The 17,308-nt window shown below is 42.1% G+C and overlaps 2 protein-coding genes across 13 annotated transcripts in view; one reads left to right on the plus strand and one right to left on the minus strand.

Annotated features, from left to right (window-relative positions):
- The window catches only part of LOC106565727 (contactin-4), a 257,951-nt gene extending 252,678 nt beyond the window's left edge, over positions 1 to 5,273 (plus strand). For all 3 annotated transcript variants that reach the window (XM_014133149.3, XM_014133151.3, XM_014133150.3), the window contains exons 20-23: positions 2,010 to 2,196; positions 2,286 to 2,398; positions 2,712 to 2,880; positions 3,311 to 5,273. In XM_014133149.3, the coding sequence (XP_013988624.1) occupies positions 2,010 to 2,196; positions 2,286 to 2,398; positions 2,712 to 2,880; positions 3,311 to 3,402 (561 nt within the window). In that variant the 3' untranslated portion in view covers positions 3,403 to 5,273. The remainder of the gene's footprint in view (positions 1 to 2,009; positions 2,197 to 2,285; positions 2,399 to 2,711; positions 2,881 to 3,310) is intronic.
- Positions 5,274 to 5,693: 420 nt separating this feature from the next.
- Positions 5,694 to 17,308, minus strand: part of LOC106565726 (band 4.1-like protein 1) — a 203,585-nt gene continuing 191,970 nt past the window's right edge. For all 10 annotated transcript variants that reach the window (XM_045691843.2, XM_082959380.1, XM_082959378.1 and 7 more), the window contains 4 exons: positions 17,029 to 17,124; positions 13,195 to 13,275; positions 9,953 to 10,069; positions 5,694 to 9,225 (listed from right to left, as the gene is read on the minus strand). In XM_045691843.2, coding sequence (XP_045547799.1) covers positions 9,220 to 9,225; positions 9,953 to 10,069; positions 13,195 to 13,275; positions 17,029 to 17,124 — 300 coding nt within the window. In that variant the 3' untranslated portion in view covers positions 5,694 to 9,219. The remainder of the gene's footprint in view (positions 9,226 to 9,952; positions 10,070 to 13,194; positions 13,276 to 17,028; positions 17,125 to 17,308) is intronic.

The following is a 17,308-nucleotide window of genomic DNA, read 5'->3' on the forward strand; positions in this document are numbered from 1 at the left end:
GTGTGTGTGTGTGTGTGTGTGTGTGTGTGTGTGTGTGTGTGTGTGTGTGTGTGTGTGTTTGCGCGTGTATGCAGGGCCGTGCACAGAACTTTCAGGGGCAGGTGCATAAATAAAGGGTGCCCCCCCACCCCACCCACTTGGAAAAAGAAGCTACTTTCATAAGCAGTGCCTCCTAAAGGAAGACTGACATGGGGAAAAGATGGTGGGCTATCAGCTGATTGTTGATGATCATTTTTGTTGTTGATTGTGAGATATCTTCAATGCTTTATTTAATTTATAATATCAATAATCTTCTAACACATGATATATGGATAGCTGGCTAGTGGCTTGTGTGTATATTTTATATATGGTGGTTAGCTAGAGTGTAGACCAGGGCTCTTCAACCCTGTTCCTGGAGAGCTACCCTCCTGTAGGTTTTCAATTCAACCCAAGTTGTAATTAGCCTTATTCAGCTTATCAACCAGCTACTGTAATTATTAGAATCAGGTGGGCTAAATTAGAGGTGGAGCTAAAGCCTACAGGACGATAGCTCTCCAGGAACAGGGTTGGAGAGCCCTGGTCTAGACTACCAGTGTTGCTGCTGCCCTGACACACGTGCAACTCCTGACTGAAGAAGGGATGGAGTTGGGTCAGAGCGTCGTAGATGCAGCCGTTCCTCTCTGTCTTTCTGCCTCTCTCTGCTGCTCGTATCAACCAACCTGACCGAATATTGATGATGATGTAAATCAAGTGTTATCAAGTGTTAATCAAATGTTATGCTGCAGCTGCTGTGCCAGTACTGTTGTAACTTTCTACACACTCTCGACCGGTGACCGCTTCTCAAGCCATTCATATTTGCATACCGAGTGTGTGCAATCTCCAGAGAGGGCAGACTGGGAAACAGTCACAACAGGGCACGTGTGAGCTCTGGACTGGGCAGACCAACAGGCGCAACCAACCAAAAGGGGAAAAAAAGAGCACTTGGCAGGTGGTAGGGCAAAGCGCATGCACATTGGGCATCTCAGATTTAATAGCTTGTTATGTGTAATGGCCCAGCCTGGTCGGTCTGTCTGTCTGTCTGTCTGTCTGTCTGTCTGTCTGTCTGTCTGTCTGTCTGTCTGTCTGTCTGTCTGTCTGTCTGTCTGGCTGGCTGGCTGTCTGTCTGTCTGCTCTGGCTGGCTGGCTGGCTATGCTCAGTGTTGTTGCTAACTATACAGATTATTCTAACAGTCTAGTGATGCAATGCACCAGGAGACATGGGGGATGTTTAGCCTATTAACCACACAGTATTGGAGGTTAAAAAAAAAACTGTGTCTTTGTGGTCTGTTAGTTGATTGTAATTTCTTAGTCAGCTCACTTTTCAAATGCTTTTACAGTATATGAACAAATTGCCTATTTTCATTCATGGGATGCATAAAGTACTGGAATTAGGAATTGTTGACCATTTAAAGTAACCAGGGAAGTGGGCCTGAGCAAACTGTTCCTCCGAGGTAAGACAAATTATATTTGTCCTGTCAACCGTGCCAGCTATTTCAGCCTGGACACTCGGGTGTCACAGAAAATCAGAAAATCAGTCAACCTGACAGCTGGGACGTTTTGCACATGGTGATTTCTTTTTGACCACGTCATTTAAACACTCCCTCACTTCATGAGCTAAATCAGAAAATCAGTCAACCTGACAGCTGGGACGTTTTGCACATGGTGATTTCTTTTTGACCACGTCATTTAAACACTCCCTCACTTCATGAGCTAAATCAGAAAATCAGTCAACCTGACAGCTGGGACGTTTTGCACATGGTGATTTGTTTTTGACCACGCCATTTAAACACTCCCTCACTTCATGAGCTAAGGAACCAGAACCAAGCACCTTACCCATGGAAAGATGACACTGTATGAGGTGACACACCATACAATGAAATGCTGTTTTTATACCTATTTACTGCACTCACTGTAGTTCCAGTTTACAGTTGTCCTGTCAGACTAGTGTCTGCATTAATGTCCCTGGTTATCCTCTGTCTATCTGGTCTCAGTTGAGGTACTGGGAGAAGAGAGAGAAGGAGGAGGCAGCCAGTGTCCAGAGGACGGTAGGGAACCAGACGTCAGCCATTATCCGAGGGGTGAGAGGAAGTAACACTTACTACGTCACAGTGAGAGCGTACAACACGGCCGGGGCTGGGCCTCCTAGTGTCACTGTCAATGTCACCACCAAGAAACCACGTAAGCATCAACCCTGGCTTAGAGAGGTTGTTTCCACTGACTTATTGGAGATCATGTGATCTTCATCTACATGTATCTGTGTCCCTCAGCGCCCAGCCAGCCCCCGGTGAAAGTGATGTGGAACACATTGAATTCCAAGATAGTCCTGAACTGGGAGCAAGTCAAGGCCCTGGAAAATGAGTCAGAGGTCACTGGCTACAAAGTAAGGAAGCATTTAGTCGCGACTAGTTAACACAGCCACAAAGTCATAAACCCTGCCTATTTCTACAATTTATCTGATTACAATTTTGACTTTGTGGCTGTGCTATCTAGTGAAAACCTAAGCACTGACTACATTGATTTAGTTAGGAATAGTGCATGTTGCCATGGTTTCTCCCAGGTGACCTTTCAATTTTGACTTTGTGGCTGTGCTTTCTAGTGGAAACTGAAGCATTGACTACAACGATTTAGTTAGAAATAGTGCCTGTTTTCATGGTTTCTCCCGGTGACCTTTTACCTGTGTGGTCCGTCCCTAGGTGCTCTACAAGCGTAACCGACACAGCCGCCCTAGTGTCATGGAAACCAACACGACGTCGGTGGAGCTCTCCCTGCCTATGAATGAGGAGTACTTCATCCAGATCAAACCATTTGGGGAAGGAGGAGAGGGGAGCAGTAGCAGACAGATCACCATCCCCAGAATACCTGGTCAGTCAATAGTGGACTGCTCTCTCACACTTCAATGATCTCAATGGTGTTGCTTAGAGCTATTGCCAATACTGGTTTATTGTCATGACTTGGGACCTGAATTTTTTGTGGCCCTAAGCCATGACTTCAAGAGGAACAGATAGAGTGGGGACTATTTGGTACACACACAAAATCTAATCAGGCCAGGATTCAATATGATTGCGGGAACATTGCCTTTAAAAGGTGGATAGCTGACAAAGCGCGATCGGATTGAATCCTGGCCTAAATACATTTTTGTATTCAGAAATGTATGTAAATATGCCCAAGGTTTGATCACCAAAGCATGTAATAGCACAAAAAGCCTTCAACAATGAATTGCCAACTAGGCTGCTTGTCTTTTTATGCATAAACGGACAGACTAACAAAGCCCATTTATTTTCATGTTTTTCAGGTCCCAATGCAATTGGCTCGGCGACCAAGGTCTCTACTTTATCAGCCCTCAGTACAATAGCATTGTCTTTCACAGCGCGAACATCGTTATGACAAAGCGCTCCCAGTGAACATTGCATCTGATGTGGAGGCAACTCAACAACGGAACACAAACACCCTCCGTCTGGTGTAACTAGATCCATTCATTTAGGTTTTAGAGGCAGGAGGACGAGCAACGTTGGAAAACAAAGTCATTGAGATGAGAAGGAGAGAAAGGGCCCGGCTTTCAACACCCCGCCGGCCGGCGAGAACAGGAAATCGACCCATGTCTTGACTCTGTTGTTACCAAAGCAGCTTTCATTAAAATGTCTTATATGCATCTTTTGTATGATATGTCTAGCTTTTATAGATTTATTTTGAAACCAATTCATAATTAGTCTGGGCTTTTTAGAAAAGGCAAGGTTGAGTGGAGTTCAGTGTATGCCCATACTTACTTACAGATACATTTTTTAAGTTTTCAGTTTGTTGGAAAGAGCACTTTTGTTGCCTAAAGTGAAGAGCATTTTCTGGTCAAAAATAAACCTGTAACTGTGGTTTCATGTCAAACAAAGACCATAGTTCAGTCTTCCTAGAAACGTAGGAATTGTTACCACTGAAATGTGTGGATTGCTAACTATTTTTTTATTACTCCATAAAACATTGCACTGATGCCTGAGGAAAAATTTGACTTAACAGAAATGTGACATTATGTTAAAGCATGAGAGTGACTTTATTCACCCTCACTGGTTTGAAGTCCCATCTTCCACAGGTTCCTCAACCTTGGCCATTTCATTGCACTGGTGACTGGATCCTCATATGGCTGCCTATCTCATCCTCTCAGTTAGCCGTGTGTCTACTCTGTAGCTATTATATTCATCCTCTCAGTTAGCCATGTGTCTACTCTGTAGCGATTCTATTCATCTTCTCAGTTAGCCATGTGTCTACTCTGTAGCTATTCTATTCTTTGCCTTGTGTGTGCCTCATCATATGTTCAAAACCCTCAGGTCCTTAAAGAGCCTTAAACTTATATATATCAACAACTATTAGAAACCTAGATGTCTGTTATACAGGTGCTGTATGATGTGTAGCTACACACTGCATCAATAGACAGGTTGTTGGGGTTTGAGTTATTACCATCCAATGTATATTCCTATGGTCATTCTTAGGGCCAAGTTATGTAGTCAAGAAAATCTCCTTGTCCTAGTTATATATTATAGTTAGGGCCAGGGTTTTTTCCTGACCCTGTGACCTCGCCAGGAAAATCTCCTAGCTCTTTGTCATTCTATATGAAGGAGTGGTGTGTTTCAACAGCATGGTGCTGTTCAGTATGGTTTAAGGGCAAAGTGGGAAGCCTGGGACATTTTAGTGGGTTCACTGACTGCATCCTTACTAAAAGACAAATGCTGCTGATGATCCTTTCCTTTCCCATAGTCTTCTGATGCTGTTTGAACTGGTACAGTACATTACGTATGTAGCTTGTAGTCCAGTGAAGAAGTCAAAAGTGCAGGTAGTTTGTAGTACTTTCAAAGGGAAGTTTAGGCAGGAATCATGCATCGAGAAATGTGTAATATACTTTTTTGTACACTTCAGATCATTTATATACAATGAAAACCTTTCTAAAGAGCTGATTAACTTGGTTTTTATGTAATAACACAAATGTTTCATACAGTAGCTAAATGTCGCTTAGCATGAATGTGTTTGCCCTTTTCTGTACATCTGCTAACTGACTGAATGGCTTGAGACCACGCAAAGAGAGCAGGTTTGTGCATCTCTACCCGTTAAACCACTATGTCTGGGCTTCTGTCTCAAACAGGTTGGTCCTCCTGTAGGCCTACACCATTTGGGATTTACCAGTACAACTATCCATTTACTCCATGTCAAGTTCTGTTTTTTTGCTGTTGTTGTTTGTTTATACTGTGTTATTGAATAAAGTTTATTGATTTATAGAGGTGAGTGAATTTCAATGGACTTATTTCTCTATCCTTATTCAATGTACTGTATAATCTGTATTCATTATCTTGTAATTCACCATGAATCCACTAGGTAGTGCTGCATGCTTAGTTTCAAGATATCCAGTGACAGTCAAAATGTTCAAAATGAGAAGAAATATAAATTGGCACTTGGCAGTAATAAGTTAGAGCAATAACCATTTGAATTGATATCTTAATTTGAGGATATTGATGATTATACTCAATAGAATGTTATACTACTGTAATCTTATTCACAACTGCAATTCTGTCAAGAGCCACAAGATGGCAATGCAGGATACTAAACAAATGAAATGTACTGTGCTTACGGTCTCAAGACCTTCACCTGTTTTCACATCTTGCAGCATTTGTCTTCATCATGAAATTGCAGAGACAATGTGAATCGCACTGAGACATTTATTTATGTATGTTTTCCATTTAAACTGAATGCAAATACACCACCACACACTTGGGGAATGAAGAGCAAAAGGTTGAGGTGAATTGAAGGATGGAAGAGGAAGAGTGGAACGGATAGTGCTTCACGTGAGTATGGAATCAGCCACTCATAGTAGTTCTGTCCTATTAGGCCTTGTGTTTGTAATCTTTCTGCTCTTCAATGGATTTTAGTTCCAATTCTTATTATTCCTACCACTGAACAAGCGTGTCATAGCTTATCAATAGTATTGCCCAATCCTTATATGGGACATTAATGAGTAGGTAAAGAGACTCCAACCGGCCCACACCTTTGACAGTAAAGGTGAGGTCATCCAGGGCTCCAGAAGAGGCCGAGACCCCACCACATGGAGAGTGGATGGCTGAAATGTCAGTAGATCACATGTAGACAAAATAATAAATTCCATGGTTTCCAGTGGCGGTGAATCCAACAGTAAGGCACCCATTATCAGTATAACCATTGCACTGTATTAGACCGTACAAGTAGTCTGCAGTCTTAACATCGCACATTTGTTAATCCTCTATTATGAAATCAGCACAACTTCATCCCACTCTTCCAGTATATTTGTAATTATATGCACACATAGAAGTATTTATGTTCATTTGCATACAATATGACTCCCACCCTTTAAAACAGGACATCAGCTTTACAGAGCAACTTCTTTCTCAATGTCTATACAGCAAGTCATCATTTTGAGAGTTGTGTGTCCAATATAGCGACACCACACACTTCTAACAATATCGTTGCTGCCTATCACCGCAAGCAAGTGCCTAAACAACAATCCAGTGTCATTTGACCAGATAAAATGAAATAAAATATACAAAAGAACTGTTGAGACTGTCTGTTTCACAGAGACAACTCTACGGCAGGTAAGACAAAGTCCAAGGGATTCCCTCTGTTACTTCAGGGTGAAGTGAGAGTGGAGTAGTTTTGACAAGCACGGTGACAAAGCCACGGAGACTCCGTGTGGATGAGCTCAACTTCTAGTTTCAACTCCATCTTGGAACATTTTGGTAATACTTTTTATATGCATGACAGTTCACAGTTTTCTCCTTTAAGTAGACTGATAATGGATTACAATAGCATCAGGTGGCTACAGAGAGACAATTATTGCAAGTCTCACAAGCAGTTAGAAATTGACCGCTGTAATTAATTAATATTACATCGGAGATGATTAGCGCAGATCGACACTCCAAAAATGGTTATCCTCAGTTATGTTTCATAGTTAGTCCACATAGGGAACAATGCATAGTATGTAAATTCAACAGTTTGTTCCAGCATCGTTTTTTATTTCTCAAACTGATTGACTGGTGTATATTCAGCAGTTCAGCATAGCTTAAGAGGATATTATGCAGAGAGTATTTACGAACATGTACACGCTTAGAAAAAAGGTTCCGTCTAGAACCTAAAAGTGTTTTTTCGGCTGTCCCCATAAGAGAACCCTTTGAAGAACCCTTTTTGGTTTCAGGTAAGAACACTTTTGGTTCCAAGTAGAACCTTTTCGGGTTCCATGTAGAACCCTTTCAAAAGAGGGTTCTACATGGAACCCAGAAGGGTTCTACCTGGAAACAAAAAGGATGTTCCTATGGGGACAGCCGAAGAACCCTTTTTTCTAAGAGTGTATACAAGGTTAAGCCAGGCAGGGTTATGGAGGCATTGCTTGCTGTTCTGGAACAGAAAAGGGGTTCCAACTGTTCTGGTTCACCTCCTGTCTAACTATCCAAGAGGATGGAGTTTAGACTTAAACTTGTCACTTTAAGAATCCAGGCTGTCTGTGAGGGTACAGAAAAAGTAATCACACGCTTATACATTTTAGGGAAGGAAAAAACCCACATTCACCACCACTCTTATAAATACAAACGTAGAACTCATACAACATGACAAAGACAACTCAAGTAAGATTTTTTTTAAAACATATCCTCACATTTCATAAAATAATTTGAAACTTTAAATGAAAAGCGCTCATTTTGCTTTAAGACTCCTACTATGGCTTTGTCTCAAATGACAGCCTTTTCCCAGTAGAGTGTACTAATTTTGGCTAAAGTAGTGCACTACATGGTGAATAGGGCGTGATTTGACTTTTGCCCTACATGACCAGCGTTTTAGACTGAAATTATAACAGCAGGACGAAGGAAGGAGAACATGATGAGGAGAGTGGGGGGGGGGGGGGGGGATTCTGTTTGTTGTCAGCCGGAGAACGACAGTCAGAGCCTATAGAAGTAGTATACCCTGAATGCTAAGCGGAGTCCCAACTCATAGTCTCTTGATGTTGTAGAAGTGTCTGTCCACGTATTCCTTCAGTTGACTCTCCTATCGGTATAGTCCCATCAGCTTTGGTTGGCATGCAGTGTCTACACATTGCAGAAGTATATTCCACAGAATCGTTCAGATATAGATTTGTCTGAATGTTCTGCCATCTTGACCACTTCCTGTGGACATCTGTTCCTAGACAGCTCCGTATCGTATCGTTCATTACCTCAACTATGTAGAACCATGCATGTGAGTATGAGAAGCTAATCGATACATTTATTTTATTTATTTCTTAAACAAGCAAACACTGGACTTTAAATTGGATTCTTCTATTGTTACAAATGTTTAAAAAGCTAGTAAGACAGCTGTTTAATATATGTGTCACACTGGTGACAACAAGCGTTAAAGGCTAGCCATCCCCACTGGCCCCTGCAGAGCACCCCTCCCCCAACTCCCTCTCCTCACACTCCACTCACTCCATTCCCGATCCCCATGCTTCATGCATGATGTCAGCACTGAGCAGGCATCACCATGGTGACCATATATGAGAGCAATTTTGAAGGTTGGGCTATTATTGACTTCCTGGCGAATAAATTACCAGTAGTTACAGGTAAGTCAATGTGTTCTGGGGAAAAGTGGATCTGATTTAACTCAAGGTGGATTACATCCTCATCACTAATCATTTAATTGAACTACACTGATCAAGCGTGATGCACCGTTAACATGTCATTATGTTTGTACATGTACAGTCTGTCTGGGGGTGTAGAATCCCAGAACCACCATATTGATCTCTCACAGATCCCATGGCTAAACATGGGGCAACACATATTAGCCCTATTCCTGCCATATCCTTTACAAGTCAGACCTCTTGGGGAGATATAAACACTGCAGTCTATTTCTCAGATTTGTGAGAACGGTCATGTTCTAAAAATCCCAGGGAAAAGGACATTTCCCAGAGGAAGAGGGGTTGGGTGGGGTGGGGGTGGGGGGGGGGGGGGTCAGAGGCAGCGTCACAGTCGGTTTTGGTTAAAGGGACAGAAGAGGAGGCATATTGTGTTGTAGAGGAGACAGGGATTGTTTTAGGGAGCGCGGTCGGTCTGTTGTATACACTGTGGGCAGGTTGCTGTAGCCCTCTTGCGGCGTTGGCGTGGGGAGGGTCAGGGAAATGACGGGAGGATCAGGTAATTTCCTGTCCCCACTCCCAGGAACCACTATGAGCGATCAGGACTGAAACAAAGAGAAAGCAACAGACAGCTCTGTGAAACAGACTGAAACAAGATATTTTTAATAACATGACATATCTAAAGCCAACTAATAGCCTATATAACAAAACAAACAAACAAACAAAGCACACACACACACACACACACACACACACACACACACACACACACACACACACACACACACACACACACACACACCACACACACAGATGTTGAATTGCATTGAATTCTACTTACTTTACCGTTGGTCCTTTTGAAGGTATGAATGAGAGACAATATATCCACAGGAAAGTATAATTACATCTACTTTTCAAAGTGCTGGTAGTGCGTTCAGATTTCAAATCACCTGAAGCGGGTGCAGAAGATGCATGCATACTTGCCTAGCTAGTCCACGTGTTTACATGGTCCTGCACATGCTTCAGGTGATAGGAATCTGAACACATTACCAACGCTTTGAAAAGTTGGTGAAGTAAGTTAAAATATGTTATTCAAGATTCTGGCTTGTAGAGGTCGTGAGAGGAAACTTTCAAATGCTAATTTCAAATGCTGAATCAAATGCTAATTTCTGCCTAACGTAGAATTTAATGTAATTCAACATAGGGTTTCCAGGCAAACACACACATACAGTACAGACACAAACACACACTCTCTAAATCACTATCTCTACTTATTGAGGCAATATACTATGGTGTCATGACAGTGATGTTTACATGCAGCTCTGTACGTACCTCAGATGTCCTATGTTGCTCCTCATTGGGAGACTCTGTTTCCCTGACAACCACTGCTTTTGTCACCAGCATGTCAGGGTGTTGCTGCTTGGCCTCCTGTATCGCCATCGCAAGGGCCTGTGTGACAAAGGTCACAGTTCACATTAATGGACAATATTAATTTGCAATCAACAATATTAGTGTATTTGAGTGTCATGAAAGACTCCTTACAATGTATTATAGCAGTATTATATCTCAGTAATGGCTTGCAAACTATTACAGACTACAAAGGGAAGCACAGGGGAGAGCTGCCCAGTTACACGAGCCTACCAGACGAGCTAAATTACTTCTATGCTCGTTTCGAGGCAAGTAACACTGAAACACGCATGAGAGCATTAGCTGTTCCGGACAACTGTGTGATCATGACCTCTCTGCAGCCGATGTGAGTAAGACCTTTAAACAGGTCAACATTCACAAGGCCGCAGGGCCAGACAGATTACCAGGACGTGTACACTGAGCATGAGCTGACCAATTGGCAAGTGTCTTCACTGACATTTTCAACCTCTCCCTGTCCGAGTCTGTAAAACCAACATGTTTCAAGCAGACCAACATAGTCCCTGTGCCCAAGAACACTAAGGTAACCTGCATAAATGACTACCGACTCATAGCACTCAAAGCGATGAAGAGCTTTGAAAAGCTGGTCATGGCTTACATCAACACCATTATCCCAGAAACCCTAGCCCCACACACGTTTGCATACTGCCCTAACAGATCCACAGATGATGCAATCTCTATTGCACTCCACACTGCCATTTCACACCTGGACAAAGGGAACACATATGTGAGAATGCCATTCACTGACTACAGCTCAGCATTCAACACCATAGTGCCCTCAAAGCTCATCACTAAGCTAAGGACCCTGGAACTAAACACCTCCCTCTGCAACTGGATCCTGGACTTCCTGATGGGCAGCCCCCAGGTGGTAAGGGTAGGTAACAATACTTCTGCCACGCTGATCCTCAACACGGGGGCCCATCAGGGGTGCGTGCTCAGTCCCTTGCTGTACTCCTTGTTCATTCATGACTGCACGGCCAGGCACGACTCCAACACCATCATTAAGTGTGCCGATGACACAACAGTGATAGGCCTGATCATCGACAACAACGAGACAGCCTATAGGGAGGAGGTGCTGGTGTGGTGCCAGGACAACAACCTCTCCTTCAACGTGATCAAGACAAATTAAATGATTTGGACTACAGGAAAAGGAGGACCGAGCACGCCCCCATTCTCATCGACGGGGCTGTAGTGGAGCAGGTTGTGGGCTTCAAGTTCCTTGGTGTCCACATCACAAACAAACTAATTAAAAAAAAGAGGGCACAACAAAACCTATTCCCCTCAGGAGACTGAAAAGCTTTGGCATGGGTCCTCAGATCCTCAAAAGGTGCACCATCGAGAGCATCCTGACTGGTTGCATCACTGCCTGGTAAGGCAACTACTCGGCCTCCAACTGCAAGGCACTACAGAGGGTAGTGTGTACGGCCCAGTACATCACTGGGGCCAAGCTTCCTGCCATCCAGGACCTCTATACCAGGCAGAGTTAGAGGAAGATCCTTAAAATTGTCATAGACTGCAGCCACCCTAGTCATAGACTGTGCTTTCAACTACCGCATGGCAAGCAGTACCGGAGCACCAAGTCTAGGTCCAAGAGACTTCGAAACAGCTTCTACCCCCAAGCCATAAGTCTCCTGAACATCTAATCAAATGCCTACCCAGACTATTTGCATTGCCTGCCCCCCCCCCCCCCCACACACACAATTTTACACTGCTGCTACTCTCTGTTATTATCTATGCATAGTCACTTTAATAACTCTACCTACAGTTGAAGTCGGAAGTTTACATACACTTTGGTTGGAGTCATTAAAACTCGTTTTTCAACCACTCCACAAATTTCTTGTAAAACAAACTATAGTTTTGGCAAGTCGGTTAGGACATCTACTTTGACACAAGTAATTTTTCCAATAATTGTTTACAGACAGATTATTTCACTTACAATTCACTGTATCACAATTCCAGTGGGTCAGAAGTTTACATACACTTAGTTGACTGTGCCTTTAAAACACTTGGAAAATTCCCAAAAATTATGTAATGGCTTTAGAAGCTTCTGATAGGCTAATTGACATCATTTGAGTCAATTGGAGGTGTACCTGTGGATGTATTTCAAGACCTACCTTCAAACTCAGTGCCTCTTTGCTTGAAATCATGGGAAAAACTAAAGAAATCAGCCAAGACCTCATTAAAAAATTATAGACCTCCACAAGTCTGGTTCATCCTTGGGAGCAATTTCCAAACACCTGAAGGTATCACATTCATCTGTACAAACAATAGTACGCAAGTATAAACACCATGCGACCACGCAGCCGTCATACCGCTCAGGAAGGAGACGCGTTCTGTCTCCTAGAGATGAACGTACTTTGGTGCGAAAAGTGCAAATCAATCCCAGAACAACAGCTAAGGACCTTGTGAAGATGCTGGAGGAAACAGGTACAAAAGTATCTATATCCATAGTAAAACGAGTTCTATATCGACATAACCTGAAAGGCGAGGAAGAAGCAAGGAAGAAGCCACTGCTCCAAAACTGCCATAAAAAAAGCCAGACTACGGTTTGCAACTGCACATGGGGACAAAGATCATACATTTTTGGTCAAGGCTACCCGAAACGTTTGACCCAAGTTAAACAATTTAAAGGCAATGCAACCAAATACTAATTGAGTGTATGTAAACTTCTGACCCACTAGGAATGTGATGAAAGAAATAAAAGCTTAAATAAATCATTCTCTCTACTATTATTCTGACATTTCACATTCTTAAAATAAAATGGTGGTCCTAACTGACCTAAGACAAGGAAATTTTACTAGGATTAAATGTCAGGAATTGTGAAAAACTGAGTTTAAATGTATTTGGCTAAGGTGTATGTAAACTTCCGACTTCAACTATACATGTACATACTACCTCAATTACCTTGACTAACCGGTGCCCCCGCACATTGACTCTGTACCAGTACCCCCTGTATATAGCCTCGCTATTGTTATTTTACTGCTGCTCTAAATTATTTGTTACTTTTATTTCTTATTCTTATTTTTTGTAGGAATTTTTTTAACTGCATTGTTGGTTGAGGGCTTGTAAGTAAGCATTTCACTGTATGGTGAAACACCTGTTGTATTTGGCGCATGTGACAAATAACATTTGATTTGATTTTGACTCACCTGATGTTGGTCCACGTCATCATCTCCTGTGATGATGATTCTTTTCTCAATCCTGGTCTCGGAGTAGCCACCTTTCACTGTCTAAAACACAACACACACATGTCCATTCAACAACAGCTCAACAACAATCTACAGATCAGATAATTCATGTGACCTTTCACAGCTCAATAATGTATAAATAGACTATTAAAGTTGCACTATGCTGAAATTGCTCTGCCATTGGTTGCTAAAACTCTAATAGTTCGCTCAATTTCAGTTTATGTGACAAAATATGCTCGTATAGTGTAGAGAATCATTGTACAATCTAAACCACTGTGACACACAGTACCAGTCAAAAGTTTGGACACACCTACTCATTCAAGGGATTTTCTTTATTTTTACAAATATCTACATTGTAGAATAATAGTGAAGACATCAAAACCATGAATTAACACATATGGAATCATGTAGTAACCAAAAAAGTGTTAAACAAATCAAAATATGTTTTACATTTAAGATTCTTCAAAGGCAAACCTTTTGCCTTGATGAGAGCTTTGCACACTCTTGGCATTCTCTCAACCAGCTTCATGAGATAGTCACCTGGAATACATTCCAATGAACAGGTGTGCCTTGTTAAAAGTTAATTTGTGAAATTTCTTTCCTTCTTAATTCGCTTCAGCCAATCAGTTGTGTTGTGACAAGGTAGGGGTGGTATACAGAAGATAGCCCTATTTTGGTAAAAGACCAAGTCCATATTATGGCAAGAACAGCTCAAATAAGCAAAGAGAAACGACAGTCCATCCTTACGTTAAGACATGAAGGTCAGTCAATGCGGAAAATGTCAAGAACTTTTAAAGTTTCTTCAAGTGCAGTCGCAAAAACCATCAAGCGCTATGATGAAACTGGCTCTCATGAGGACCACCACAGGAAAGGAAGACCCAAAGTTACCTCTGCTGCAGAGGATAAATTCATTAGAATTACCAGCCTTAAGAAATTGGCAATTAACTGCACCTCAGATTGCAGCCTAAATAAATGCTTCACAGAGTTCAAGTAACACACACATCTCAACATCAACTGTTTAGAGGAGACTGCGGGAATCAGGCCTTCATGGTTGAATTGCTGCAAATAAACCAGCCCTAAAGGACACCAATAAGAAGAAGAGACTTGCTTGGGCCAAGAAACACAAGCAATGGGCATTAGACCGGTGGAGATCTGTCCTTTGGTCTGATGAGTCCAAATTTGACATTTTTTGTTCCAACCGCCGTGTCTTTGTGAGACGCAGAGTAGGTGAACGGATGATCTCTGCATGTGTGGTTCCCACCGTGAAGCATGGAGGAGGAGGTGTGATGGTGTGGGGGTGCTTTGCTGGTGACGCTGTCAGTGATTTATTTAGACTTCACGGCACACTTAACCAACATGGCTACCACAGCATTCTGCAGCGATACGCCATCCCATCTGGTTTGCACTTAGTGGGACTATCATTTGCTTTTCAACAGGATAATGACCCAGAACACACCTCCAGGCTGTGTAAGGGCTATTTGACCAAAAAGGAGAGCAATAGAGCGCTGCATCAGATGACCTGGCCTCCACAATCACCCGACCTCAACCCAATTGAGATGGTTTGGGATGAGTTGGACCGCAGAGTGAAGGAAAAGCAGCCAACAAGTGTTCAGCATATGTGGGAACTCCTTCAAGACTGTTGGTTAAAGCATTCCTCATGAAGCTGGTTGAGAGAATGACAAGAGTGTGCAAAGCTGTCATCAAGGCAAAGGGTGGCTACTTTGAAGAATCTAAAATATATTTGCATTTGTTTAACACTTTTTTGGTTACTACACGATTCCATATGTTATTTCATAGTTTTGATGTCTTCACTATTATTCTACAATGTAGAAAATAGTCAAAGTAAAGAAAAACCCTTGAATGAGTAGGTGTGTTCAATCTTTTGGCTAGTACTGTATTTTATCCATAACCAAAAATATTGTATTTCCAGCTGTTTGAAGCTGATGCACAAAACCAAAAGTAAAAGACATAAAAACAAAACATGAGAAAGGGAAGCATAGAAATAGCGCACATAGAACAGATCTACAGCATCTTAGACATATCTTTACAGTTGAAGTCGGAAGTTTACATACACCTTAGCTAAATACATTTAAACTCTGTTTTTCGCAATTCCTAACATTTAATCCTAGTAACAATTCCTTGTCGTAGGTCAGTTAGGATCACCACTTTATTTTAAGAATGTGAAATGTCAGAATAATAGTAGAGAGAATGATTTATTTCAGATTTTATTTCTTTCATCACATTCCCAGTGGGTCAGAAGTTTGCATACACTTAATTAGTATTTGGTAGCATTGCCTTTAAATTGTTTAACTTGGGTCAAACGTTTTGGGTAGCCTTCCACAAGCTTCCCACAATACGTTGGGTGAATTTTGGCCCATTCCTCCTGACAGAGCTGGTGTAACGGAGTCAGCTCCTTGCTCGCACACACTTTTTCAGTTCTGCCCACAAATATTCTATAGGATTGAGGTCAGGGCTTTGTGATGGCCACTCCAATACCTTGACTTTGTTGTCCTTAAGCCATTTTTTGCCACAACTTTGGAAGTATGCTTGGTATCATTGTCCATTTAGAAGACCCATTGGCAACCAAGCTTTAACTTCCTGACTGATGTCTTAATATGTTGCTTCAATATATCCACATAATTTTCTTCCCTCATGATGCCATCTATTTTGTGAAGTGCACAAGTCCCTCCTGCAGCAAAGCACCCCCCAGAACATGATGCTGCCACCACCGTGCTTCACGGTTGGGATGGTGTTCTTCGGCTTACAAGCCTCCCCCTTCTTCCTCCAAACATAATGATGGTCATTATGGCCAAACAGTTCTATTTTTGTTTCATCAGACCAGAGGACATTTCTCCAAAAAGTACAATCTTTGTCCCCATGCACAGTTGCAAACCGTCTTCTGGCTTTTTTATGGCGGTCCTTGCTGAGCAGCCTTTCAGGTTATGTCGATATTGGACTCGATTTACTGTGGATATAGATACTTTTGTACCCGTTTCCTCCAGCATCTTCACAAGGTCGTTTGCTGTTGTTCCGGGATTGATTTGCACTTTTCGCACCAGAGTACGTTCATCTCTAGGAGACAGAACGCGTCTCCTTCCTGAGCGGTATGACGGCTGCGTGGTCCCATGGTGTTTATACTTGCGTACTATTGTTTGTTCAGATGAACGTGGTACCTTCAGGCATTTGGAAATTGCTCCCAAGGATGAATCAGACTTGTGGAGGTCTACAATTCTTTTTCTGAGGTCTTGGCTGATTTCTTTTGATTTTCCCATGATGTCAATTAAAGAGGCACTGAATTTGAAGGTGGGCCTTGAAATACATCCACAGGTACACCTCCAATTGACTCAAATGATGTCAATTAGCCTATCAGAAGCGTCTAAAGCCATGACATCATTTTCTGGAATTTTCCAAGCCATTTAAAGGCACAGTCAACTTAGTGTATGTAAACTTCTGACCCACTGGAATTGTGATACAGTGAATTGTAAGTGAAATAATCTGTCTGTAAACAATTGTTGGAAAAATTACTTGTGTCATGCACAAAGTAGATGTCCTAACCGACTTGCCAAAATTATCAAGAAATTTGTGGAGTGGTTGAAAAACTAGTTTTAATGACTCCAACCTAAGTGTATGTAAACTTCCGACTTCAACTGTAAGTAGAATGATAGATCTATAACTCACATTTCTATGTGAATTTGGTTGCCCCAAAAGTTACATATTGCCACTTTCAGTAGTGTCAAGTCCCATCACCAATTATTTTATATTTTTAAAGGGCGGAAATGAGACAGGAGGGGTTACCTTGGTAACTTGAGTTGTGGTTGCCGAGGTGACGTTGTCAGTGGTGACATTCAGGGCGGACTCTACAGCCTCTCTCCCCAGGGTGCCTGCCTTCACCTGCAGCATTGTCATTAGGAGGAAGAAGGGTCACTTTCATTATAAGCACAGATGCTTCAAACACTGACACACACACACATTTTGGGGGGACAGAGTTACCATGGGCTGAGCTCCATCATCTTACTGGTCCAAAGAGGAGTAGAATAGAAAGGATATGAGTACAAACCCCAAACACTAACCTTAA

This window comes from Salmo salar, chromosome 12, assembly GCF_965601325.2.
Source record: "Salmo salar chromosome 12, fSalSal1, whole genome shotgun sequence".
Classification (NCBI taxonomy): domain Eukaryota; kingdom Metazoa; phylum Chordata; class Actinopteri; order Salmoniformes; family Salmonidae; genus Salmo; species Salmo salar.